Here is a 27,324-nt window from a genome sequence, read left to right as displayed (position 1 = left end):
AGCGTGAACAAGCAGGAAGACAAATCCATTCCCCGTGCGAGTGTTTGTGCAGCTCATTCCTTTCAACGGGTCTCATCTTTCCACCACATCTGGATCCCATCACATCTGCACTTTCCAGCAGTCAGACGTTGAAAGAAGTTCAGTGCATTGCCATTGCGGCCAGGGTGCACGTGGCTACTGATTTTTTTTTTTTTTTTTTTTTAAGGTTTACATTTTTTTAGGGATTTTGCTCCATCTCTTTATCTTAGGGATGTCTGGCATTTTTACTCAGATAAAGCAGGGGTGTCAAACTCATTTCAGCTCAAATCCTTCCCTTTGCTCTACGTCTAAAATATATCTCTATTATCCTAACATTCATATTTTTGAGCTCAAACAAATTCTCAGAAGGGACTTGTAGATTAAAAAGAAAGAAAGAAAGAGATAATGCAGAAAGAGAGAGGGTGAGAGAGAAAAGAAAGAAAGAAAGGAAGAGAAAGACGTATAGGAATGGAGAGAGATAGAGAGAGTGGGAGGAGAGAGAGAGAGAGAAAATGCAGAAAGAGAGAGGGAGAAAGAAATACAGACAGAGAGAAAGAAAGAGAGCAAGTGAGAAAGAAATAGATAAACAAACAGAGACAAAGAGGGAGGGAGAAAGAGAGGGAGGAAGATAGAAAAAAGAGAGAAAGAAAGAAATACAGACAGATGCAAAGAAACAGAGAAACAGAGGAGAAACCAATGAAGAAACTAAAAATAGAGAAAGAGAGACAGAAAGAGAAAAGGATAGTGAAAGAGAGAATATCAAGAGAGAAAGATACAAAGTGAGAGAACGAGATAAAGAGAGGGAGTGAGAAAGAGAAAAGTGAAAGAGAGAAAGAAAGATAAAATAGAGGGAGCAAGAAAGAGAGAGACAGAGAAAGAGAAAAGGGAGAGATAGAGAGAAAATGATAGATAAATAGAGGGAGAAACAAAAAAGAAACTGAGTAAAAGAAAGATAACATAGGGATAGAGAAAGAGAAAAAAAAGGAGAGAGAAGGAGAGAGAGAGAGAGATGGGGGAAGGGAAAAAGAGTGAGCTAGAGGGAGAGAAACAAAGTGAGAGCAAGAGAGGGAGACAAAGAGAAAGAAAGAAAGAGAGATAAAGAGAAAGAGAGAGAGAGAGAGAGAGAGAGAGAAAATGCAGAAAGAGAGAGGGAGAAAGAAATACAGACAGAGAGAAAGAAAGAGAGCAAGTGAGAAAGAAATAGATAAACAAACAGAGACAAAGAGGGAGGGAGAAAGAGAGGGAGAAAGATAGAAAAAAGAGAGAAAGAGAGAAGGGAGAGAGAGCAAGAAAGAGAGAAAGAAAGAAATACAGACAGATGCAAAGAAAGAGAGAAACAGAGGAGAAACCAATGAGGAAACTAAAAACAGAGAAAGAGAGAGAGGGAAATCGAGACAGAAAGAGAAAAAGATAGTGAAAGAGAGATTAGCGAGAGAGAGAGAAAGATAAAAAGTGAGAGAACGAGATAAAGAGAGGGAGTGAGAAAGAGAGAAGTGAAAGAGAGAAAGATAAAATAAAGGGAGCAAGAAAGAGAGATACAGAGAAAGATAAACTGAGTAAAAGAAAGATAACATAGGGATAGAGAAAGAGGGAAAAAAGAGAGGGAAAGAGAGAGAGAGACGGGGGAAGGGAAAAAAGAGTGAGCTACAGGAAGAGAGACAAAGTGGGAGCAAGAGAGAGAGACAAAGAAAAAGAGTGAGAAAGAGAGAGAGAGAGAGAGAGAGAGAGAGAGAGAGTAATAAACTTTTGGACACATCAAATGGACACATTTAATACTTAAGCTCATGTTTTGCTTGCATTTCTCTTAGTCTTGCGGGCCATTTTCAATCTGCAAGTGGGCCCAATTAAGCCCACGGGCCACATATTAGACACCCCCGAGCTCGAGCATTCATTTTCAACCATCGTCCGATGCCGTAACTGCTGGCGACTCGTTTCTTCGTTTACACGCCATCAAAGCAACTCGCTTGAGTTTGTTTCTCCTCAAACAAAAACAAACCAAGAAACAAAACAAACGGCAAATCAGTTCCATATACTGCTAAACTACCATTCTTACTTTCCTATACCCCAGGATACAGCTTCCCCGCCTTATGACAGTTTCACTTTATGGTGTAAAAGAAGGCCCTCTCTTTATGGCATTTTCCCCAAAGTATGACATCAACAAGAATTTATTTTATGTGGCCAAAAAAGGTTAAAGTTACGTCTCTAAGATGCCTCTCTACTATTGGTCGATGTCATCTAAAATGCTTATCTGCTATTGGTTTGAGTCACCACATCATAAAAATACCAATATATCATTGGCTGCACTACCTCCCACGATGTCTTTCTGTCTCTTCACATTCAGTTCCTAATCTTGTGTGCTTCATAAAAACATTGCGAGTGAGTACAACACGATACTGTATTTTTTTGTACTGTTATTCACTTTGGGTCTCAAGGTTTGCTGTGTTGCTAAAGGGCAAAAAAAACATGATAACCATGGAAACAAAGTTTGTGATTAAAAATAAACATGAAGAAAGCACGTGAACCCGTCCCCTTGGTATGCCTGTAACCAATTGACAATACCACTTCATTAACTTTCAGATTTATTTTAAAGCTGCCATCGCAGGCTGCTTCCTCACTGCATCCACCCACTACTCCACTCTACCAACTCAATCACATCGCATGAAAGGGAAATAAATGTATTTCTCCTTCACATATTGATACATTTATTCTGTTTTTAATATTGGACTCCTGTAAAAAGGATTTAATAGGATGCCAATTCTTTATTTTGACTATTATTGCGCACTGTCATTTGTTCTTTTGACTGTGAAATCATATCGGCCAATCATGTTACTGCTCTTTGAAATTCCGCACCCTATAGGGAGGCAATGTTTTTGGAACCTAGGATATGAACTGATAAGAAAGGGCTCAGATGAGGACCGTTCGGACAGGTTGGAATTTCTCATCAGAAGGCTTCTTTCCCTGTCCTCCTTGCAAGTTCAAAATCCGTTGATGTCTTCTCTCCCTAATTTGAGTGTCTACTAAGGTTTCAACTCAGCAGTTACCTTAACATATGTATGGATAGTACAGATGAAGAGTACTTACTATATACTTTACTGTTTTGTAATTTTAATGTTTTTATCTGGGGGGGTTATTAACGTTGTATCCCGGGACTTGAATATATTATATTCTCCGACTTCATATAAGCTACTGGATATTTTAGTGCTTACTGGAGATTTTTTGGGCTGCTCAGTTTGTGATTCAGGAAAAGCTAACTAGATAACGTAACAGAATTGCTGCTAACATGCTAAGTGGTAGGTTTCTCTCCTGCAAGTTCAAAATCCATTGATGTCTTCTCTCCCTATTTTGAGTGTCTACAAAGTTATTTAATCATATGCACGTAAATTACCGTATTTTCAGCACTATAAGGCGCACCTAAAAGCCTTTATTTTTTTCAAAAGCTGACCATGCGCCTTATAATACAGTGCGCCTTATATATGGATCAATATCAAGTCGCAAAGTCTTGCAACTAAGGCAAGCAGCCGCCGACTAGATTTTCCCCCCGAAGGCGAAGTCGTCCGCGGTGTATGCTGGGATTTATATACCGGCGTTTCATTTCCCAACCAATGTGTCAATCATCATTTGAATCAGTCACTATTGGCTATTCGGAGGTAAAGGGGGCGGATCCTTTTTATCATTTACAGGCTCGCATAGGCTAAAGGGGCGAAACAAAGCCTGCATTTGGCCAAAAAAGATGAATGTGAATCACACGTTGGGTTGCACTACGGCATAGAGAAAACATTTTTTACTATTCTGTATTTGTAAATATTTTACTCTCTTGGATTTACTACACTTACAGTTGTAAGAAGACCATGGTTACGTATCATTATTGAACGTGATGGCTGCAAGAGAACTTAGGTGAGCTATGCGGCTTTATATTTTCCCGGTATCTTGTTTTAGAACGATCTTGATGTTTCTGTGATGAGTCTATTTTTAAACTAAATTCAATTTAAAATGTTTATTGTCATATGCACAGTAAAGAATCCCGTTTCCCTGCACAATATAATTCTTACTTTGCTGTCCACACAGTTGCCAGCAGAAAATAAAATGGAAACTAAGAATTGTTTGGCATTTCTTGAATCCCAAGACTTTAACCTTCCGAATGATATTTGGAACGATGCATTTGAGTGACATCGTACAGACACTGTTTCCGTACATGTCATGAGACACGTATTTGCTTCTTTGCAAGCTTTGGGAATGTTAAGGGGGTAATAAGTTGGACTGAACTCTCTGACTGTTTTGTCGACGTTCCCATTGTAGTGCCTTATAATCCGGTGCGCCTTATGTATGGAAAATATAGGACCAAAAACTATTTTTTGGGGGTGCGCCCTATAACCCGGTGCGCCTTATAGTGCGGATAATACGGTACACATAAATACTACATACTACTTACTTTTTTGTTATTTCAATGTTATACTATACGCCATCACGGCAGCGGACAGGAAAAACAGATTAATCAACACAGCCCAGGAGATCATCAGCTACGCCCTGTCCCGTCTGGAGGACATTACCGGCTTGCGATATCATTGCATAATAAAAGACACTTCCCATCCCCGGCCACCACCTGCAGCGCCCTCTAGTAGGCGCTACAGGTCTTTTAAAACAAGGACACACTAGCGCAGAGACAGCTTGTTCCCCAGGGCTATCACCACCTTAAACAAGTGCACAACATTGTGAAAACATATTGCTACCTTTTTTGTCTTTTCTTTCTTTTTTGTTGCTGTTAAATGTTATTGCACAAAACTTGTGACTTATTTGGGGTATTTTGTTGCTACTATGTTTTTCTTTTTATTGCACTATTGTTACGATTCACTATTTTTTCATTCATGAACATTGCACTGTTATCAAAATTTAGACCTGTCTCTAACCCATGGGTCTCCAACGTGGTGCGTGCGGGCACCAAGTTGCCCCCTAATGACAGCTCACTAGTTCTAGATTATGTGATTTTCTAATAAAATTTTGTTTACTGAGTCTATTTAACCCGACTTCCAATAATTAACCTGGTAATAACATATTATCAAATACATCATAGGTGCCGCCGCGAGCGGCAGCCTTTCCAGCAGCTCCGTGTTATTTCGCTCTTTTTGTGATTTATTGTTTTAATTGTCTGCTTCTATCTTCGGTGTTTTTTGTCCTGTTTGACAACTACACTTTGGATTCCTTTCTATCCTATGGTTATGGGTTTTAACGCACAAAAATGCGTTTATTAGAGGAATCAACTCCTTGCCCTGAAGAATTCTCCAGGGGGCCTTGTCGTGGCTGCAGAGCTAAGATGAAGGCTAAGTGGCTAGCGGCGATATAAGCCTCCGGTACCGTCCGTAATCATGGCAAATGTGAACTCTCTACCAAATAAGACCGACGAACTGGCCGTGCTGGTGAAAAACATCAAAGCGTAGAGGGAGTGCAGTTTGCTGTTTTACGGAAACGGGGCTCACGTCTAGCATCCCGGACGCTAACGTGGAGCTACCCGGCTTCAGTGTTGTTAGGGCTGACAGAGACACAAAAGCCTGCGGGCAGCGGAGAGAAGGTGGACTCCCTATCTCCGTGAACACGAGGTGGTGTAACCTTGGGCACAAATATTTCCATCTGCTGCAGGGACGTCGAACTTTTGGCCTAGAGTGTGACGTCATCCACTCCGCTGTTGCTAAACTACAAACACAGCACCCTGAGGCCATCCTGTTAATAATCAACACTAGGATACTGCTGGAAGTGTGAATTTCCCTAAGGGGATGAATAAAGTATCCATCTATCTATCTATCTATCTATCTGTCTATCTATCTATCTATCCATCTAGACATCTATCTATCTATCTATCTATCTATCTATCTATCTATCTATCTATCTAGACATCTATCTATCTATCTATCTATCTATCAAACTGGGTACCCTTTGCGCTAATTAGTTACAAAAAGTAGTTTTCAGCCTGAAAAAGGTTTGGGACTATGTCCAATCTCATTGCAGACAAGGTTTCACAACTTTCATATCAATGACAATAAAGACTATTCTATTATATTTTATTCTACTGTATCAGATTCTCCGACTTGGTGGAATATGAGATGATATTATCGTGCTTACAGGATTTTTTTGGGCCTTATATTTTACTGTTTAGTTTGTGATTCAAATACGCTAACTAGCATAACAGAATTGATGCTAGGCAGCACGGCGGCACAGGGGTTAGCGCGTGTGCGGCACAGTTCTAAGGTCGTGGGAACCTCCTGTGTGGGTTCAAATCCGGACTTCCTGTGCGGAGTTTGTATGTTCTCCCCGTGCTTGCGTGGGTTTCCTCCAGGCAATCCCACATTCCAAAGATATGCATTTCAGGTGGATTGGCCGGTCCAAATTGTCCCTTGGTGTGAATGAGCAAGCGAATTGTCTGTCCCTGTGTGCCCTGCAATTGGCTGGCAAGCAGTTCAGGGTGTCCCCTGCCCACTGCCTAAAGATAGCTGGGATGGGCTCCAGCACCCCCGCGACCCTACTGAGGATAAGCGGTGCAGCTAATGAGATGTAATGAGATGAGATGAAAGATGAGATGTTGATGCTACTACTTTGCAGTTTAGAGGGGCGGTGCCTACCAAGCCATCACAGTTGCTAATAGCAACAGCCGCATCCTCCATGTCGGACACGCCCCCTGCGTAGAAACAACCGGCATCTTGGATTGGCTCCGAGCGCTTATATCCCGACTGCTCCCACCATTCGATGGTGGCACGCGGCGCCACCAAACGCCGGCTAGCACGTAACCATAAATGCAGGTCCTGCCCGGATAACGTCACGTTGTAGAAAATCTCCCGGTCAGAGTCCCATGACGTCTCGCTCCGGGAGGCGTGTCTTTTTCTGCGTGGCGTAGAATGGCCGGAGACTGATGCGGACAGGAAGTGGCCCAAAGAATCGGTTCGGATCGGTCGGACCACGCTGTACTCGGACAAGAACTCGTGGACGGAATCTGGGAAGGACAGTGATCGTCAGAATGCTGTGTGGCGGTGTAAATTCCGGGTTGACTTCCGCTTTAAAAACGGAGAAACTAAAGCCTTCACCTGAGTCAGGGTTTGGCTAGCGATAATGACGAAAAAGCCGAAAAGAAATTAATAACACATGTTTGGAAAAATTGAAAGCTTTATGTAGAAAAAGTTAAGAATCTTTTCCTCCTACAGAAACCATATCATTTTCCATTATCAAACATTTTGGGAAAAGCAGCAGGGAGCCTCTAGGGAGCGCCAAGGAGCAGGGAGCGGTTGTAAATAGTTAGTGGCCACCGTCTTGAAATCATGATTCATTTGTATTTTTCATCAGGATTTTGGTTGTGTTTTTAGGTCATTTCGGTTGTTTGTGTGTTATTTTTTCTGTTTTTTTTTTAAATCATTTTTTTGTTAAATCTTTGTGATTTCAGATGTTGTTTTGTTCATTTGTGAGTCTTTTTTTGGTCGTAAAGTTTTTGGGTTGCTCTTTGGGGTTATTTTACAGTTTTGTGTTTGGTCTTATTTGTCACGGTTGCCATGGCACCCAATTGGCCCCGCCCGTGTGGCGCCAGCTTCGGCTCGGTGACAGATTGGCTTCCCTTCTATTTAAGCCCAGTGCTCTCACTCACCCTTTGTCAGTCTGTCAACGAACGTCTGCCCCGCAAGACGTGGGTTTTGACTCTGTCCGGTTCCCTGCCTGTGTTTCCTGTCCGGTATGGTTCCCGTCTATTTTGTCCTGTCTAATATCGATCTCCAGTTTCGTTCCTGTCTAGTTTGTCCTGTTTAATTTCGATATCCAGTTTTGATTTCAATCCTGTCTGTCCCGTCCTGTCCGGTATCGCTCCATCTGTCCGATATCTGCTCGAGCAATTGGTATCGATCTCGTCGGCCTCTGTCTTCCTGTCATTCCACGCTAGACTGCTGCCTTGCGTCTTTCGCCCAACGATCGCCGAATCACTGGCGTTTGGGTTAACGTGCATGACTGCCCCATTTCCCGTAAAATAAAAGCTTGTCTGCATTTGGGTTCTCCTCCTGTTCCGGTTCATGACGTTGTCATTTTTTGGAGTCACTTTTTTATTCATTTCTTTATTCTTTTTACATTTTTCGTCATTTCTCTTTCTTTTTTCGTCCTTTTTCATACTTTGTACCTTTTTACTAGTTTTCAGTACTTCCACATACTTTTCAAAGACTTTTTCAAGCTTTACAGATTTTTTCATTTCAGTTCATGGTCACACTCTATTTTTAAATTTGATTTTAGATGACCTTTCAGTCATTTTTTTGGTTGTTTTTCCTGCAGCAAGGGGTAAGCAAGAGACAGAACAGTTCATGTTCACTGTCCCATTCATGTTGGGAAAGTTAAAAAAACTGTCATTACAGGCAATTGAAAGAAAATATATATATGTTTTCTAGTCGGCAACTATATGCGGTTCCTTCAGTCGTTTATATTTCGTGTACTATAATTATTTTATTGTTTTATTCCTGATTGAGTTCCCTATTTATTTTAAATGGGCTTATTTTTAAAAAAAATCTTATTCGTGTAAAAGAATAAAAAATAAAGCTATTTTGAGAAAAAACCCTGATGCGGCCCAACCTCACCCAGACTCCAGCGGCCCCCTAGGTAAATTGAGTTTGAGACCCCTGCCTTACACAAGGTCACTGTTTTTCTTCATTCAAAATTCATCATGCATCTTGACACAACAAGAGAAACACAATCAAAATCGTGTGAGACAAATGCTGACTTTTTGGTTTCTCAAATGACAAAAACAATCAATCGTTTCATTGATAACTATTCCAGCTGTCAGACAAACTTTCCAGTGCATGATTTGCGGCATGGAAAGTTGTTGGAAGGCTTCTGCCGCTCTGTCTTCTTCCTTATTAGAGAACATCTAAGACACCACAATTTATGGAGTCTGTGTATACGTATGGAAATTGTTATTCACTGAGAAAAACACCTCAGTCCTTAGTTCACATTCTCTATTGGGTTTTAGATTTCAGGTGAACTAAAAGTTACTGGAAATGGTTGATCAGAATTAGAATTGTCTTCATTAGCATTGATAGTGAACATTGTTCACCAGGAGATTAGACGTGGTAACCCAGGATAAACATGTAATAAACATTTAAGGGGACAGTGTGTCAGAGCCCGCACAGACGGAGGACCCAGACGCGTAACGTTTTCACACGAGCTTTATAATATGGGAATGGGGCAGTCATGCGGCGATCGCTAGGCTGAAGAAGTGAGACAGAGAAGTCAGAGGCAGATGAGATCGTGGCCGGACAGAACAGATGGGATCGATACAGGACACACAGGTAGATACCGGACGGGGCAGACGGGATCGATACCGATACTGGAGCCAGATACCGGACAGGACGAAACAAACGGGATCGATACCGGATACTGAAGACTGGAGCAAGATACCGGACAGGACGAGACCGGATACTGGAGCAAGATACCGGACAGGACAGGCGGGATCCATATCAGATGAGGAGACTGGAGCAAGATACCAAACAGGTCAGGCGGGATCGATATCGGATACTGGAGACTGGAGCAAGATACTGGGCAGGAGGAGACAGACAAGATTAATATCGGATACTGGAGATTGAAGAAAGATAGCGGGCAGGAGGAGACAGACGGGATCAATACAGGATACTGGAGATGGGAGCAAGAAACCGGGCAGGACAGGCGGGATCGATATTGGATACTGGAGACTGAAGCAAGATACCAGGCAGGAGGAGACAGACGAGATCGATATCGGATACTGGAGATTGGAACAAGATACCGGACAGGACGAGACCGGATACTGGAGCAAGATACCGGACAGGACAGATGGGATCCATATCAAATGAGGAGACTGGAGCAAGATACCAAACAGGTCAGGCGGGATCGATATCGGATACTGGAGACTGGAGCAAGATACCAGGCAGGAGGAGACAGACAAGATTAATATCGGATACTGGAGATTGAAGAAAGATAGCGGGCAGGAGGAGACAGACGGGATCAATACAGGATACTGGAGATGGGAGCAAGAAACCGGGCAGGACAGGCGGGATCGATATTGGATACTGGAGACTGAAGCAAGTTACCAGGCAGGAGGAGACAGACGAGATCGATATCGGATACTGGAGATTGGAACAAGATACCGGACAGGACGAGACCGGATACTGGAGCAAGATACCGGACAGGACAGGTGGGATCCATATCAAATGAGGAGACTGGAGCAAGATACCAAACAGGTCAGGCGGGATCGATATCGGATACTGGAGACTGGAGCAAGATACCAGGCAGGAGGAGACAGACAAGATCGATATCGGATACTGGAGATTGAAGAAAGATAGCGGGCAGGAGGAGACAGACGGGATCAATACAGGATACTGGAGATGGGAGCAAGAAACCGGGCAGGACAGGCGGGATCGATATTGGATACTGGAGACTGAAGCAAGTTACCAGGCAGGAGGAGACAGACGAGATCGATATCGGATACTGGAGATTGGAACAAGATACCGGACAGGACGAGACCGGATACTGGAGCAAGATACCGGACAGGACAGGTGGGATCCATATCAAATGAGGAGACTGGAGCAAGATACCAAACAGGTCAGGCGGGATCGATATCGGATACTGGAGACTGGAGCAAGATACCAGGCAGGAGGAGACAGACAAGATCGATATCGGATACTGGAGATTGAAGAAAGATAGCGGGCAGGAGGAGACAGACGGGATCAATACAGGATACTGGAGATGGGAGCAAGAAACCGGGCAGGACAGGCGGGATCGATATTGGATACTGGAGACTGAAGCAAGTTACCAGGCAGGAGGAGACAGATGAGATCGATATCGGATACTGGAGTTGGAACAAGATACCGGGCAGGAGGAGATAAGTCGGGATCGATACCGGATACTGGAGCAAGATACCGGACAGGAAGAGACAGGCGGGATCGATATCGGATACTGGAGCAAGATACCGGGCAGAAGGAGACGGACGAGATCGATATCGGATACTGGAGCAAGATACCGGACAGGACGATACAGGCGGGATCAATACCGGATACACGAGCAGGATACCGGACAGAGTCAAAACACGAGTCAAAACAAGTCTTGCAAGAGCAGAGATTCATTGACGGACTGACAAGGAGAGAATGAGAGCACTGAGTTTAAATAGGAGGGAAGCCAATCAGGCAACGAGCCGCAGCTGGCGCCAAACGGGCAGGGCCAAGTGAGGGCAATGGGCAACCATGACACAGTGTGTATTATTTGACCACTAGATGTCACTGTATTGAGTAGTGCAACTAAAAATGAGTGCAACAAAGAACTAAGACGATTAAAACCTTCAGAGACTCAAAGTGACCAAAAAGCGTCACTTTATTTTATTTTTTTGCGCAGCCTTTTTGAAGTTTTTGTGTTAGTGATGTGAAATAAATACAAATTTCTCTACCTACGAGTGTCAAAAAAAGCGCGTTTATCTGACTGTTCTTGTATTTTTGCTTACTATTCAAATCGATATTGATTTTTTTGAATTGAGTGTTCTGTTTACAACTAGGAGACACAAAATCATACAAAATGTCCTTTTAAGTCAAAAATATGAATGTTAGGATCATAGGGATACATTTTAAACGTAGAGCAAAGGGAAGGGTTTGAAAAGTGGAGAAGTCTGCTTTATTATCCTAACAGAACTTCAGAACACGTACTTACAACTTAAAGGGACAGTGTGTCATTATTGAGAGCCTTCTCAGTTCATTCAAAAATCAATACTGCTTGAATAGTAAGCAAAGGAAAGGAACTCTCATATAAACGTGGAACTTTTGGTAATTGAAATTTGAGCCTCACTTCAAGGGAGATGTCACCATTGGCAGCCATCTTTCTACCCCCCAAAAATCACCACAAAAACTAAAGGCTGGGCAAAAAAATAAGAAGAAAAATGTTGCAGTTTGGTGATTGTGAATTTGTATTCTTCTTTGTACATTTTAGAACCTGTTTTCGGTTGCCCTACGCTCTACAGCTACATCTAGTGGCCAATAATTCATGCGTTTGTTGCCTACCTTCTCGATTACTGTAATGCGCTACTCTCCGGTCTCTTCAACTTCCTTATGCTGAGGTTTTTGAGTTTTCCCTTGTCCTCATGTAGGTTTTAGAACAAGGGATGGCATACCTGTCAAGCTCCAGGGCTCTATGCCCTTACAGACTGTCGTATTTTCCCTTCAAAAATGATTTTACACCATATTTTTTTTCAAACGTGTTTATTGATGTAGTTTAATGTTATATTGTATGTGTTTCGTTATATCATATATATTTTTAATTAACATTTTGTTGTGAGATCCTGAGTTGCTCGATATGAATGAGGTTTATTATAAAAAAGTTCAAAAATGAAGTAGCTTGGACGTTCACTGTAGAAGGAAAAAATACATGCAAAAAGAATTAAGTAGAATCATTAATACATTTTCTTATTCTAATTCATTTTCTGCATTAAATTATTGTTGGTAATGTACTGATTAAAGGGATAACCACAAACCTGTCTTTTTTCATTTTATACTTCCTTTTTTTCTTAACTTCTTTATACAACAGAATAATTCGTAATATAATGCATCAAAGCAAGTGAGCCGTTTGAGAGCCGGCTCTCTTTAATGAGTTGAACCGAAAAAGCCGGTTCCCTAAAAAGAGACGGACTTCCTTTCACTACATCTCACCGCTCGCTTCGTTTGCAACGGAAAAAAAAGATACCGAGATAGAAGCTTCCGCGACAAACTCATTTGACTTGATTAATTTGCCGTTTGGTGATAGTCAGTGTATACCGAATGGTACCCATAATTGACAAATTTGCGTTTATCCGTACAGATTTTCTCGTACGTCCTACACGTCTTAAAATGCATAATAAACGTACTTTGTACGGCAAAAACGTACAGGTTGACAGGTATGGGATGTTGTAATAATAGTCTGTAGTTGGCAATAGTCTGTGGTCTGTGCAGCCCTTTGAGACTCCTTGTGATTAAGGGCTATACAAATAAACTTGACTTGACACACTGTCCCTTTAAATAACTTTGTACAACATACAATCAGCAATACATGTTTGCACTTCAGAAGAATGAATGAACACTATTAAGGTTTTATCAGAATCTGGAAATATTTACAGGAGTACTTTCTTGAGGATTACATTATTATTTAAAGGTGACAATATTTAAAAAGTGTTTACCTGTTGTGAGGGTGGAGACGGCCGAGACCCCCCAAAACACGATAAACACCACGCACACTAATAAGTCCATGTCTTCACGTCTTCATATCTCATGTCTTCAAATCCCGGCGGCTGATTGTGTGTCTGTGTGCACTCATGCAATGGCACAAGTCCCTCTGACTTCTAACTCCACCCACCCCCAAAGTTCTTTGGTTTTTGTGTTTGTATAAGTGTGAGAGAGAGAAAAAACGAGAGTGAAGGAGAGTGTGCATGCGACAGCATCGCCCGAGTCAGCGAGAATGAAACGGGAACGTGATAAAATAACGTTTTGCACATGCATTCTGCACATGGACCGAATGAAAGCGGTTGGAATTTGGTGATGTCATCGGTACTTGCGGCATCCGAAAGGGAGTGGGAGGAGGGAAAGGAAGATGAGGAGATTGACGTGGTAGGCCGTCGGGGCCTGCAAGGCCTTCTCTGCCGACCTAAAAAATATCTGAATCGTGTGATGTGGATTTTGTTCCTGGTTGCGCCGATTCCATCATAATCATGCATTTAATCAATCATATTTTAGCCAGGGCAGCACAGCGGTGCAGTGGTTAGCGAGTGTGCGACACAGTTCTAAAGTCATGAGATTGAACCTCCTGTGTGGAGTTTGCATGTTCTCCCCTGTGCATGCGTGGGTTTCCTGCAGGCACTCCGCTTTCCTCCCACATTCCAATAACATGCATGTCAGGTTAATTGGCCGGTCCAAGTTGTCCCTCGGTGTGAATGAGCGAGTAGGTTGTCCATCTCTGTGTGCCATGCGACTGGCTGGCAACCAGTTCAGGGTGTCCCCTGCCCACTGGCCGAGGACAGCTGGAATGGGCTCCAGCACCCCGTGACCCTACTGAGGATAAGCGGTGCGGATAATGGATGGATGGATATTTTAACCATTATTTGTTGCCAGGGTCAGAACTCTACACAGCCGCCTACAAAATCAGCACTGCAGGCCCTGAGCCATAACATAACATGTGGATGAAGCCGTTGGTTTAGCCGATCAGATTTCAAGTTGGTGGACTAAGGCCTTCTAGCAGGCGTAAGAAAACATCAGTGGTTTCACAAACTATGATTGGCTAGGCGGCGTTAACAGAAGTATTACAACAAAAAGGTGCAAAAAAAATTACGGTATCTTCGTGACCACTGCTTCTGTCGAATGTACATCTTTAGTCCTAAATCGGTTAAAAACAAGATAGGACAGCATTAGACTTCGTCACGATAGAAAAAGAATTCTTGATGAAACCGAAACTCACGGAGAGTCTGTACAACAGAGTAATTGAGGAAAGGAGGGAGAATGGATTTTGTGCACTGATAAAAACGATTTTTGGTGAGTAAACCAGGGCTATATTCATTATTGGTACTTTTTCATTAGGCGCCGCTGTAGCTACAGTAGACGTATCATAGCCATAAAATAGTTATTGAGGGTCGGATGAATTCAGCCTACCGAAGGTTTAGGTGTGAAATGCGCGACCCACTACCTGGATTGTGGGTGAGAATGGCGAAAAAAAGAGGAGGAGGGACATGAAGTGAAGGAGAAGGAGGAGATGGTAGACGGAAGATAAGAGAGGGGATGATCATGATGACGAGCGTCGAGTTTCAGCGATCCAGGTGATAAAAGTGGAGACTCTGGCGTAGACACCCGGTCTCTCAGGCCGGCCGCAACCGATACCGAAAGATGTGACACCTGTTGGGACCAAAAACAAATTAATTCCCAATTTGAAAGTTGAGAATCGGAAGTTCAACAGACCCTGGGATACGACGATATTCCCTTTAACAGAGAGGGATAGAGAGACCTTTGGTACACAAAATAAAGAATCAGTAAAATAACAAAAAAGGATACAGAAAGTCCTACTAGCGTGTAATGTACGTTTATAGCAGGGCTGTCAAACTCATTTTAGCTCGGGGGCCACATGGTAGAGAAAACATTTTTACGGGGGCCAGACTAGTAGATTGAAGAGAAATAAAAGTGTGAGAGAGAGAAAGAGGAAAAAATGGAGATAGAATAAAGAAATGTAAATGAAAGATAGAATAAAGCAAGATAGAATAAAGGAAGAAAGAATAAATAAACAAGAAAGAAAAAGATAGAAAAAAGGAAGAAATACAGAAAGAAAGAAAGGAAGGACGCCATACAAAATGCTGATCTGCTATTGGTTTGCATCAGGGTATTTCGAAGATGTCATTATGCTCTTGGCAGAACTACCTCCCACAATGCCTTTCTTTCTCTTCATTCAGTTCAGAATCGCCTGTGACTTAGCGACCTGGGTTTTTTTTTTCTCCGCAAGCTTTCTGTGTTCTTAATGCCACATCCATTGCAACCTGGTCAAGCTTTTTTTTTATTTTGTAATTTTTTACATTATATTATAGAAAAAAATATAAAATAAAATTATTTTATTCCTTTAATATGTTTACAAAATATTTTCTGTTTTGTGAAAAAAAGATCATTAAAAAAGAAAGAAAATAAATCATGTCAGCTCATCTTTTTTACTTTATTATTTATTTTACACGATACTTAAATTATTTTATATTTCCTTTTTATTTGTATTGTTTGTTATTGCAAAGAAAGAAAGAAAGACAGACCTTTAGTACCCCTAACAAAAAGAACTGATATAACAAAATACTATTAACTATTTTCACAGGGTCCAGACTAGTAGATTATAGATTGAACGAGTGAAGGAAAGAAAGAGAGAAAATAGTGAGAGGGAGAAAAAGAGATAGATAGATGGATAAAGCCGCACATCTCTCAATGTTGTCTCGTGGGCCGGATTTAATCTCTCGGAGGGCCTGATTTGGCCGCAGGGCTCTTACTTGTCACCATTGGTTTATAGGCTCAAGATATAGTCTAAATAAATGCGAATATAAAGCTAATTTTATTTACGTATGGTGTGAATTAACTGGTAGATCAGAGTACTGGGTGGATGCAGAGCGGGGAAGAGACATTGCTCTAGATTGTCGCACCCCTTGAAAATTTCCTGGCTTTAATCAACTCGTTATTTTAGTCTCTGTCATCGATTGGTTACGACTTTATGTCAAAAAACGACTGTAGCATGGCTTCCTTGTATTTCATAATCCAAGCTTCGTTTCCAAGGTTATCATGGTTTTCCTTCTCTATTGGCATCCCTAGAGCAAAAGAAGGTAAAAAGACACAGATAGAAATGGACAAAGATGGACAAAGAAAAAGAAAGAGAGAGACAGAGAGAGTGAAAGAGTAAGAGGGTGAGAAACAAAAGAGAAATAGTGAAAGAGGGGGGAGAGAGAAAGAAAGAAACCCAAAGAGAAATAGACAGCGAGAGAGAGACAGAGTGAAAGAGTGAGAAACAAAAGAGAAAGAGAAATAGTGAAAGAGGAGGGAGAGAGAAAGAAAGAAACCCAAAGAGAAATAGACAGCGAGAGAGAGACAGAGAGAGTGAGAAGGTGAGAAACAAAAGAGAAAGAGAAATAGTGAAAGAGGGGGGAGAGAGAAAGAAAGAAACCCAAAGAGAAATAGACAGTGAGAGAGAAGAAGGGGAAAGAGAGAAAGGGGAAAAGGAAGAGAGAACAAAAGAAGGTAAAAGACACAGAGCGAGAAAGAGACATAAAGGAACAAAGAAGGACAGACAGACAGACAGACAGAGAGAGAGATACAACTACAGCGTCTTTGTGAGAGGCACATGGCTTTGGCAACATTAAGTGTACATATTTCAACATGCAGCTTGTTTTTCTCTTTCGCTTCTCTGAGCGTTGTCTCGCGGGCCAGATTCAATGCTGAGCGGGCCTGATCCGGCCCGCGGGCCACCTGTTTGACACCGCTGAGCTAAACAAACTAGAGTTTACGACATGAGATTTTGAACTGAATAAAGAGGGGAAAAGGAAGATTTAAACAGAGATTTCAGCCAATAGCAAAACAGCATCTTCATGATACTTACACGCAAACCAATAGCAGACCAGCATTTTATATGACGTTGACCAATAGCAAACAAGTATCTTAGAACAGTAAGATAAGACAGTTGCCGCGAATTTGGAATCATATATGGTTTTGGTCACATTAAGTAATTTGTGGTTGATGTCCTATAGTGGAGAAAATATTGTAAAGAACATAATTTTCAACACTTTAAGGTGATAACGTTGCAAAGCAGGGTAGTCGTATCCCGGGGGTTTCCTGTATAGAAAGTAAACAGACCAATCAAAGTCCAGAATCCTTCCTCTTCACACATGAGTGGACCGCCAGAATCACCCTGTGAGAAAAATGTCACACGATGAAATTCGAAGTCTTTCGGATGTCCAATCCAAGGGGTTGATTGTGATCACCTGACACGAGTCGACCCCGCCCTCTAGGAAGCCCGCACAGAGCATATTAGCAGTAATGGTGTACTCAGGCAAAGCCTGCTGGCACGAGATCCGGTCAACCAGGGGAACCTTGGCCTCCTGAAGAATGTCTGGAAGAGAACCTGAACAACACACACACATACAAATAAAGACCAAAAGACAAGGCATCCACCCACTAACTCCCCTGTACCAGCTTAAGTCAGGTCCCACCAAAGGTAAAGTGCCTAGAGAAATATTGCCCACCCTTAAAATCTTTTGTCATTTTGCCCCATTACAGGCTTCAAACTTAAAGCTGAATAACTGAAAATATTTTGCAAGAACAGAGGGAAGTTATTATTTAATTATTTCAAGATTTTATAAACTGAAAATGAGGTGTTGCAAAAATATTGGCCCCCTGTTCTCTCAGCTCAGCCAACTGACTCCAACGGTTCTCTGACGCCTTCTGAATAATCCAATGTCGACCTAAATGACTCACAATGACAAACAGAGTGCATTAAGTCTAATTTTAAACGCACCTGCTCTGTGAAGGACAATGGAGAACAGACGGTATAATTAGCGACATACCCAAAAAGACTTGTGGCTGTAATCACAGCTAAAGGAGGTTGTAGAAAAAAGAGGCCAATATTTTTGCAATGCATAGTTTTTGGAATGTGGGAGGAAACCGGAGTGCCCGGAGGAAACCTACACAAGCACGAGGAGAACATGCAAACTCCGCACTTGAAGGCTGGTAGCTGGTTTTGATACCATAAATCTTCATTTGTTAGCACAAATGTTGACAGATTTTAGTTTCTCTTCACGACTGTGTCTCACATGTTGTTGATTCTCGGTAAATATTTTGAAACCTGAAATATGCTTAAAAAGTCCTTGGGGGTTAACACTTTTGCAAGGCACTGCGAATAAAGACGATGGGACTGACCTCCCTCGGCCTGCCGTCCCCATCCGGCAATCCAACATGTCTTTGCGGCTGTAAAGTCTTGAGCGTTTTCAGGTAAACACACGGGCTGGATGAGGTCTGTGCAGCAAAACACACGTGGCAGCAGTTGAGAGTGCGCATGTGGTGGATTCTTTTTTAGAAACGTAAAAGTTGACGCCACTAATTGTGTCTCAGGAGGAGCAAGTCTATTTGCTTAAGGCTAAGATAAGAACAGGAGGTCTACTTACCCAGAAACATAAAAGATGGAGGAAGTTAACATCTGTAATAGGAGCACCGGTTTGCAAAATGAAAATGATACTACACCAGGGGTCTCAAAAACTCAATTGAGGCTGGGGTCTGGGAAAGGTTGGGCCAAAAAGGGGTTTTCCACAAAAACAGCGTTGATGAAAACATGACGCTGTTCTTAAACGGACAGTGTTTTATATTTGTCCACTAGATGGCGCTGTCATGTTTAGCGCAAACCACGGATGAGTTCAAGGAAGACTACAAACTACGTAAGATGAAAGTGAACAAAAAGCAGCCTTTATTCTTCTAATATTTAACCAGCCTTTCCCAAAGACAGACAAAAAGAAGGGATAAAGATTGTTTTGAAAGGAATAGGAATATGGAAGAAGAAATAAGAAAAGAAAGTGAAAAAAGGAAAACGCAGAAAATGTCATGATTACTGACTGGCTTCACTTGTGCCTGCTCATTTGGCGCCAGCCGCTGCGGGCTACCTAATTGGTTCCCTGTCCCTTTTTAAACCCAGTCCTGTCACTCTCCGGTTGTCAGTCTGTCAGCAAACCTCTGTTGTTGCAAGGCAAGCATTTTGACCCTGACTCCCGCCTGTCCCGTTTCTGCACTCGATTTTGCACCCGTCCGTTCCTGATCTCCCTGTTTGTCTCTGGCTATGACCTGTTTTTGATCCTGACCACGTCTGCTTCCCCGTCCCGGCTTACGACCAGTTTTTTATCCCGACCACGTTGTTGCTTTCCTGTCCCAGTTATCAACCTGTTTTCCCGTCCTTGACACTGCAATCTCCCGCTACGGAAGATCCCCTTACGTAATCGGATCAAGATCCGATTTTGTGAGCGGCTTGCTTCGCGTGTCCAGTGAGCACCGGATCGCGGACGTTGCCCTTCCTCTTTCTACCAATGAAACTTGTGGTTAACGTTACGCAATTGGGTCCAGATTCTGTTCTGGTCTTGACAGAAAAAGAAAAAAAAGGAAGAAAAGAAAGGAATTAAAGAGAAAAACACCAAAAGTGTAATTTTCTCCCTTTTGTACTTTTTCATTTTTCTTTTTTCTTGAGTTTTACTTTTAGTCATATTTCTTTTCTTTCTTTTTCTTTTCTATTCCTTTTCTTTTTAACTTTTTTTCAAGAGTAACAAAATGCGTTTTAAACACTTTGAGTCTCCGCATTTTGCCTTCTTCCGTTGTGCTTTTATCACTCGTTTTTGGTGGCATGACAGAAAACAGTGACATCTAGTGAGAAAATAATACGCACTGTCCTTTTAACTTTCGTCTTAAGGCGGGTGTCAGGACCAGAACAAAGACAGGACCCACTTGCCTTACGTTTCTCTCAGTTTTATTGAAAGAAAGGAAAGGGTTGCACCCACGATCCGGTGATCGCTGGGTGCGGGAAGCAAGGTCGCTCTGAACGCGGAAGTAGGACTTCCGTGGCGAGCGACGGCGGTGTTTGGAACGGAAAAACGGGTCAGTAGCCAGGAGAGGAGAGCAAAAACGTGGTCAGGGTTGGAAACGAGTCGTAAGACAGGAGAGTAGAGCAAAAACGTGGTCAGGATCAAAAACGGGTTAGAGCAGGGGAACAGACAGGAGCAAAAAGAGGTGGGCGTCATGGTCAAAAAAGGCTTGCCTAGTGTAAACTGATGTTCGCAGATGGACTCACAACAGGTGACAGAAAGGAGTGGGTTTGAATAGGGACAGAGTCCGAGGCAGTTGGCGCCAAAGGAGCGGGCACAGGTACATCACATCGGTAATCATGACAGCGGGGGCCTCAAACTATCCTCCTGGGGCCCGCAATTGCCCGCGAGTTTGAACCCCTGTACGACACAATATGTTTTTCCCAGTAAATACACAAAGATGTTCTCAATAAGAATGAGTCATTTTGTCCAATGGAATGGTCGTTCTTGTTTAGTAACTATTCTGTTGTGTCCCTGTGAAAGGAGATATTTCACGAGAGCGATTTTGAATATTCTATTTGTCCCTCGGTATAGAGTATTCTACTTTTCCCTCTATACGGCATTTTCCCCCACATATCATCTTTAGTGTACCTAAAATGTGTAAAATGCGCTTTGTGTGTGTATGTAGTTACATTTCCATGATGCTTGTCTGCTATTGGTCAAGGTCATAAAATGCTGGTCTGTAATTGGTTTGCGTCACAGCATCTTAAGAATGCTGATATGCTATTGGGTGAACTACCTCTCACAATACCTTTCGCTTCTTTCAGTTCAGAATCTTATTTGCTTCATAGGAAATATCTAGTGGGTGGCAAAATACTGTATTTTTTGGACTGTATTTATCAACTATTTATTGATTTGTGCTGGTGATTTAATGGTACCATGTCTGTAATTTTACAGTTTTTAAATTGGCATTTATTCAAAATATTTATTCTGTGAGTTTTGTATTTTTGTCATGAACCGGAACAGGATCAGGACCCAAATGAAAATGGGGAGTCATGCACGTTAGGTAGCAGTCTGGCATGGAATGATAGGAAGCCAGAGACCGACGAGATCGATACCAATTGCCCGAGCAGATATCGGACAGATGGGGTCGATACCGGACAGGATAGATATCAAAACAGGATATCGAAATAAAACAGAACAATCTAGACGGGAACGAAACTGGAAACCGAAACTAAACAGGACAAAATAAACGGGAACAATACCGGCCAGGAAATACCAACAGGACCGATTTGAAACCCACGTCTTGCGGGGCAGAAGTTCCTTTGACGGACTGACAAAGGAAGAGTGAGAGCACTGAGCTTAAATAGATGGAAAGCCAATCTGTCAACGAGCTGCAGCACAGCACACAGGCGGGGCCAAATGGGCGCCATGGCAACCGTGACAATTTTCTTTTAGATATTGAATAAATCGATGCTCTAAACGACGCTTCGTTGGTCTTTTTGCCAATGACAATATATCTTCTGAATATCTATGACTCGCTGTGATGCTAAAGCGAGAAGCAAAAACACAATAACTGTTGTACTAGCCAAAATGTATTTCAGTCATTAAATGTTATTCTTGTTTAGTCCATGAGGTGGCACATATTAATAGTAGGAACGTTTGTGTGGTCTGACACCTGAATACATCGGTACCTTTCTCGTTGAAGTAGTTTGACCTTTTTACTAAATATTTGAAGAGGTATATTTGTTGATATAGGTCAAAGGCTCTGGTATTGTTATTATTATTATATAATGGACTATATCAAATCATCAAACGTCATACAGTGAAATAAGAGGTGCTGAAGAATTAGCTTTTGCCTTAGGCAGGTTTTTGTTGAATTTTGTCTTAAAAAATCTGGTTGGGTTCTCAAAGATATTGCAAATATTTTGCTTTATGGGTCTTTTGAGTCAAAAAGGTTTCTTACCCTGCACTAGGACATGACTATGGAAACAAATGTTGATTGAAAAATGGCTTACCTCCAAAATCACAGAGACTAGTAGATGTGTTTACTTTTGTGTAGTCATACCAGTGAAGTTAGCAGGTGTGCTAAGGTGCATCATGGCGATGTCGCCCTGCTTGGTGAGTCTGTTGTAGAGCGGGTGGATTATTATATCATCGATTTGGAAAGAGTTCTCGTCTTCGGCGTGACTCTGAGCATGAAGACCCAACTTGGTCGACCATCGCCTCAGGGGAAGTTCTTTACTGTTAAAGCCAGGTGAGAAAAACTGTTTTGGCGTCTCATCAAAATCACTCGAACAGCATACCTAAGAGAATGGTCTTACCCGTAGACACAGTGGGCGGCGGTCAAGAGCCAATGGCGACCGATCAATGTGGCACCGCATACATGGCGACCATTCCAATGCAGCGACACCATCCATGGCCATGCTCCTTTGGTGGCATCCGACCCGCCCACCACTTTGATTTCCCCTTGTTAGAAAAAAAGCGAAAGCTGAATACAGTTATAAAAGTTTTGGTGGTTGACTGAGCTCGTTTTAACCATTCTTTTAATAATAACAATGTCAGGGTTTGGTACACCATCTTCTCCCACAGGGCACACCTTTGCTCCATCTCTCCACACCCGACGGTGATTACCCTGACCATTCATAATGACTGTCAGGACAAGACACGGGGTCAGATCATCGCCATTTCCATCCTTTCTTCCTTTATCATGTTTGTTTTTGTTTCTGGTTAGGATTCTTTGGTAGATGTTTTAAGGCCTGTGTCACGATTACTGATGCGAGGCACCTGTGCCCGTTCCTTGGCGCCAACAGCCCTGGGCGCTGATTGGCTGACGTTTTAAACCCCCCGGTTTCCGGTTACCAGCGTCAGACCATCTGCGACCCTCAGCTCTTTCTAGGCCAGCCCTCCGACTCGGACTCCCTCCTGTTTTTGGCTCTCGTATGTTTCCCGGCTTCGACCAGTTTCTGTATGACCACGTCTCTGCTCCTCCGTCCCGGCAGCCGACCTATTTTCCCTGCCTTCGCCACCGCTCGCCACAGAAGTGCCACTTCCGCGTTCCCAGCGTTCTGCTTCCCGCAACCGATGATCACTGGGTCATGGGTACCAGCCTCCTTCACAATAAAACTAAGAAAAACGAATGCAATTGGGTCCTGTCTCCGTTTCTGGTTCCTGACAGACTGTTTTATTTGTTTGTTGTTCCTGGTTTTGGTAAATAAATGTCTTCATTTGTTGAGCACAGCTGCCTTCCTTCAGGCTTCCCAGCATTTGGGTCCACCTTAAAAAATGTGACAGAATGACACAACCATCAAAGGACCCCGCTGGAAGCTTCCACAACCCTGTCCCTCTGGAGAGAGAAGGGTCCCATGGCTGCTTCTGTATCCTGTTCCAGGTGCGAGGAAAATGTCCCCTCGGCCACCTTTGTAGCCTGTCCTGGGGGCGGGAAGGTTCCTGTCCTGGCAACAAGAGGGTCACATGGTCATTTCAAGTCCTTGTTTCAGCGGGGAAAGACAAGGACCCTCAAGCGCCCCTGTCCTTGTGGTGCGAAGATCCCTGTCCGGGTGGGCAGGAGAGGAGTCCTTGGTTTTATTTGGTATGTTGTTACTGGTTTTTGTCAATAAATGACAGCCTTTGTTCAGCACACCTACCTTCCTTCCGGCTTCCCGGTATTAGGTCCACTTCCCCAAACGTGACTTACAACTTGGTATTAACATAATAAGAAAATAGTACAGTAATACCTCAGTACTCAGTTGACTGTATTCGAACGAACAGGTATTTGAGCAAATCATTTGAGTAATTTTTGCTTCGGTAATAAAACGGAAAAATACATCTTGAACAGACCTGACTACAGCTGGGTGAGATAAGTGGCCATTTTGGCTACGTTAGCCCATTTGTGTAGCATTATTTCAAGAGAGATCATCAATCCAACAACAGGTTTAGAGAATTGATTGTGACTTATTGCCTTTTTGGCGATAATAAAGCGTCCCGATACAGAAGTTAATGACAAGGGGAAATAAAAGAGGAAAGAGTGAGAACAACAATCGAACAAAAGACAAAAAATCGGAACTCAAACACACCCACACTCAGCCGGACAGGGCTGAGTGGCTACTCTCGCCCATTCCGGTAGCATCATTTCAAGAGAGTCAGTCCGACCTCACATGTTGAGAATTTATTGTGACCAAATGCATTTTTAATATTATTGATAAAGGGTTCCAAGAAAGTTAGTTATTCCCCTATAAAAGAAAAAGAGATCAATGATCGAGTTGAAGAAGGAAATGATTGCAAAATACAAAAAAACGCGTCAAGTCATGTTTATTTGTATAGCCTTTTATCACAAGGAGTCTCAAAGGGCTGTACAGATTATTGCAAACCACAGAATATTATTACACCATCCCCTGATCTAAAACCTACATGGGGGCAAGGAAAACTCAAAAACCTCAGTCAAATCCAGTCAAGTCATGTTTATTTGTGTAGCCCTTTATCACAAGGAGTCTCAAAGGGTTGCACAGACCACAGATTATTGCAAAGTACAGACTATTATTACACCCTCCCCTGATCTAAAACCTACATGAGGTCTGCTCAAAGGTACAGCAAACGGTTTAAATTGTTTTATATTTGTATTTTGTTACGTTTAATCTTTCTTATGTACACATTCAAATAATTATTGATAATTACTATAATTTTGGGTATTTCTGGTTGTTTAGGTAGACGTTTTATTAATTTTCGGGGTACTTTGGAAGGCGGAGGAACGAATAAAAATAAATACCATTACTTTGTAGGAAAAATGTTTCAGTACTCTAGAAATCCGGTGTATAAACACGATCCCGAACGGATTATGGTCGAGTACCAAGGTATTGCTGTACTGTCTGTCTTGGTTCAATGAAACCTCATTACCATCATTGGATGCAGATTGGTCCTTGATATCATTGGTAGATAAACGAACGCCGCATGCTGAAACACAAAGACAAATGTAACCCAAGGACAATAATTATTAGTATCATTTCTGGTCTACTCACGCTGGTTGTCACAGACAAGGGAAACCACACGGTTGACGAGACAACTGTCACTAAGAAAACAAAGTTAATAATTTAAGATACGCCATGATCGTCCGAAAAAATCAAGTCATTATGTTCTAGTCATTTTCCAAACTATTGACTTCCAGATACTGTACCTCACGTTGGATCTCAGGCTTCCGTTACTTGTGACATAGATACTGGCAAAAGGTGAATCTCCTGGCATGGTTGGTAGGAGAGTGGAGACTCCAGACCTAGAAAAATCACAAGGAGCCTCAAGACATACAGGTAATCTATCGACCTACAGTGCTTTTCAGGTCTGGTCTGACACATTGCCATATGTCTCAAGTGAAACTGTACCCCTGGGATCTATAGTTTTGCTGGTAGGTATGGCAGATTATACAAGTGCAGTAGACCCCCGGGAAATGACATTAATCTGTTCTGAGTTTGATTGCAAAGTGAAATTGCCATACAGCAAGGGATAAACACCTATGGAAATTAGTTACGAACACTGAATACATCATACATTAAAATAACAATATACAGTAGTATATAGTAAGTAATATGTGTTTATGGATAAATATACATGTAATGGGAAATGACATTTTATTTATGTCATGATTGCTGATTCAGGGCACCTGTGACTGCCGAATTGGCGCCAACAGCCCTGAGCGCTGATTGGTTCAAAGACTCTTTTTAAACCCCCCGGCTTCCAAGAGGAAGCTGTCGGACCGTTTGCGAACCTATGCTCCCAGCTAGGCAAGCTCCATACCATCCGACATTTTCCTGCCCTGTTTTCTCCTGCCTGATACCTGTTGCCGACCTGTTTCTGGACCCGTTTCTGCCCTGCTCTTCCATCCCGACCATCGACCTGTTTTGGCCTGTTTCCTGCCTGATACCTGTTGCCGACCTCTTTTCCGGACTCGATACCGCCCTTGCTCTCTCGTCCCGGCTATCGACCAGTATCCTTGCTGCCTAAGATTATCCTCGTTCGACACGGAAGCACCACTTCCGCGTTCCTGCCACCCGTGTCCGTCGATCATCGGATCGTGGAAGCAAGCACTGCTTTCTCTCTTTATCAATAAAACTGAGTAAACGAACGCTACTGGGTCCTGGCTTGTGACAATTTACTTTGGTGCGATGTGACATGAGCTGGTATAGTGGAGTTAGTGGGTGGATCCAGTGAAGGGGAGGAGGCGGCAGATTTATAATGAACCTAATTTTAAACCTTAAACTCATGAGGATTGTTAAACCCTTAAAATATTTTCCAACTTTAATCGCTTCGTTATGCCTAATCATTGCCCTGATCACCGATTGGTTGTGGCTTGAAAATCGCAAGCTTCTTTTCCATGGTTATCACTGTTTCTTCCTTTGGCCTGACTGCAAGCTTTGGGGCTATAGTGAATAAATACTATTAAAAAAAATACAGAAATGTATCACCTACTTGCAAACGCTTTACAAAGCAGACAAGTTTTTAAAATGATAAAAAAAAGACAATGTCAGAGGTTGTTAAGTCAATAATATCTCAGCATTTTCATGATGCTGTGATGCAAATCAATAGCAGACCAACACTGCAATGTTTGAACTTTATAGGTGTTGGGGCACATTAAATAAATTGTCGTTTGCGTCATAAAGTGGGAAATTGTCCTTGAAGAAGGGTTAAAAAAACTTTGAGTTCCACACCATAAAGTGAAAACGTCGTAAGGCAGGGTCTCCGTATCCCGGTGGTCTACTGTAGTCTTTTACCCTATAGGAACAGGTCAGGTCCTTTTGGTCAGTTTTTGCTCCAGTTATTGTACTTGTAGTAACCTCTATCCAAGTGACTGGCCGGTCAAGTCTCACATTCTGTCAACCTAGTACTGAAATATTCTACCTGTATCCTAAATACTGGCAAGTGAAGTCGGACAGGTGTGAACTCCAGGAGTCTGCACATACGGTAAACCAAGCGGAGCCGATCTGAAGCTGGAGACGACTGGAAGTGTTAACCTGCAATACAACTGAACCCATATTTGTATCAATTATTGCCAAACTTAACAATCCAATTCCACAAAATCCAATCCGACCGTACCACAGTTAGCCTCGTCTGAGGCATCGACACAGTCGATCGTTCCATCACACTGTTGGTTTCCAGCGATACACTCCCCTGTTCCACATCGGAACTGGTCTGAAGGACACGGCTCTGTTTTTTGAACACAAAACAAACAAGGTATGTCAACTTCATTTGGGTTGTTGCATCATCCAAACAGA

General features: G+C 42.4%; 2 protein-coding genes across 2 annotated transcripts in view; both read right to left on the bottom strand.

Moving 5' to 3' along the window:
- LOC148349124 (A disintegrin and metalloproteinase with thrombospondin motifs 2-like) overlaps positions 1–14,762 on the bottom strand; it is a 48,225-nt gene extending 33,463 nt beyond the window's left edge. The window contains exons 1-2 of the mRNA XM_088321012.1: positions 13,190–14,762; positions 6,627–6,994 (exon numbers count right to left, since the gene is read on the bottom strand). Of these exons, the coding sequence (XP_088177138.1) occupies positions 6,627–6,994; positions 13,190–13,259 (438 nt within the window). The 5' untranslated portion in view covers positions 13,260–14,762. The remainder of the gene's footprint in view (positions 1–6,626; positions 6,995–13,189) is intronic.
- Positions 14,747–27,324, bottom strand: part of tmprss15 (transmembrane serine protease 15) — a 29,925-nt gene continuing 17,347 nt past the window's right edge. The window contains 12 exon segments of the mRNA XM_088321013.1: positions 14,747–14,891; positions 17,364–17,418; positions 17,492–17,631; positions 18,426–18,521; positions 22,134–22,309; positions 22,390–22,556; positions 23,893–23,894; positions 24,959–25,015; positions 25,081–25,130; positions 25,236–25,331; positions 26,951–27,074; positions 27,146–27,256. Coding sequence (XP_088177139.1) covers positions 14,782–14,891; positions 17,364–17,418; positions 17,492–17,631; positions 18,426–18,521; positions 22,134–22,309; positions 22,390–22,556; positions 23,893–23,894; positions 24,959–25,015; positions 25,081–25,130; positions 25,236–25,331; positions 26,951–27,074; positions 27,146–27,256 — 1,184 coding nt within the window. The 3' untranslated portion in view covers positions 14,747–14,781.

The sequence above is a fragment of the Urocampus carinirostris genome, chromosome 17 (assembly GCF_059441175.1).
Source record: "Urocampus carinirostris isolate Australia breed hairy pipefish chromosome 17, RoL_Ucar_1.0, whole genome shotgun sequence".
Taxonomy (NCBI): Eukaryota; Metazoa; Chordata; class Actinopteri; order Syngnathiformes; family Syngnathidae; genus Urocampus; species Urocampus carinirostris.
This window is presented reverse-complemented; position numbering and strand designations above follow the sequence as displayed.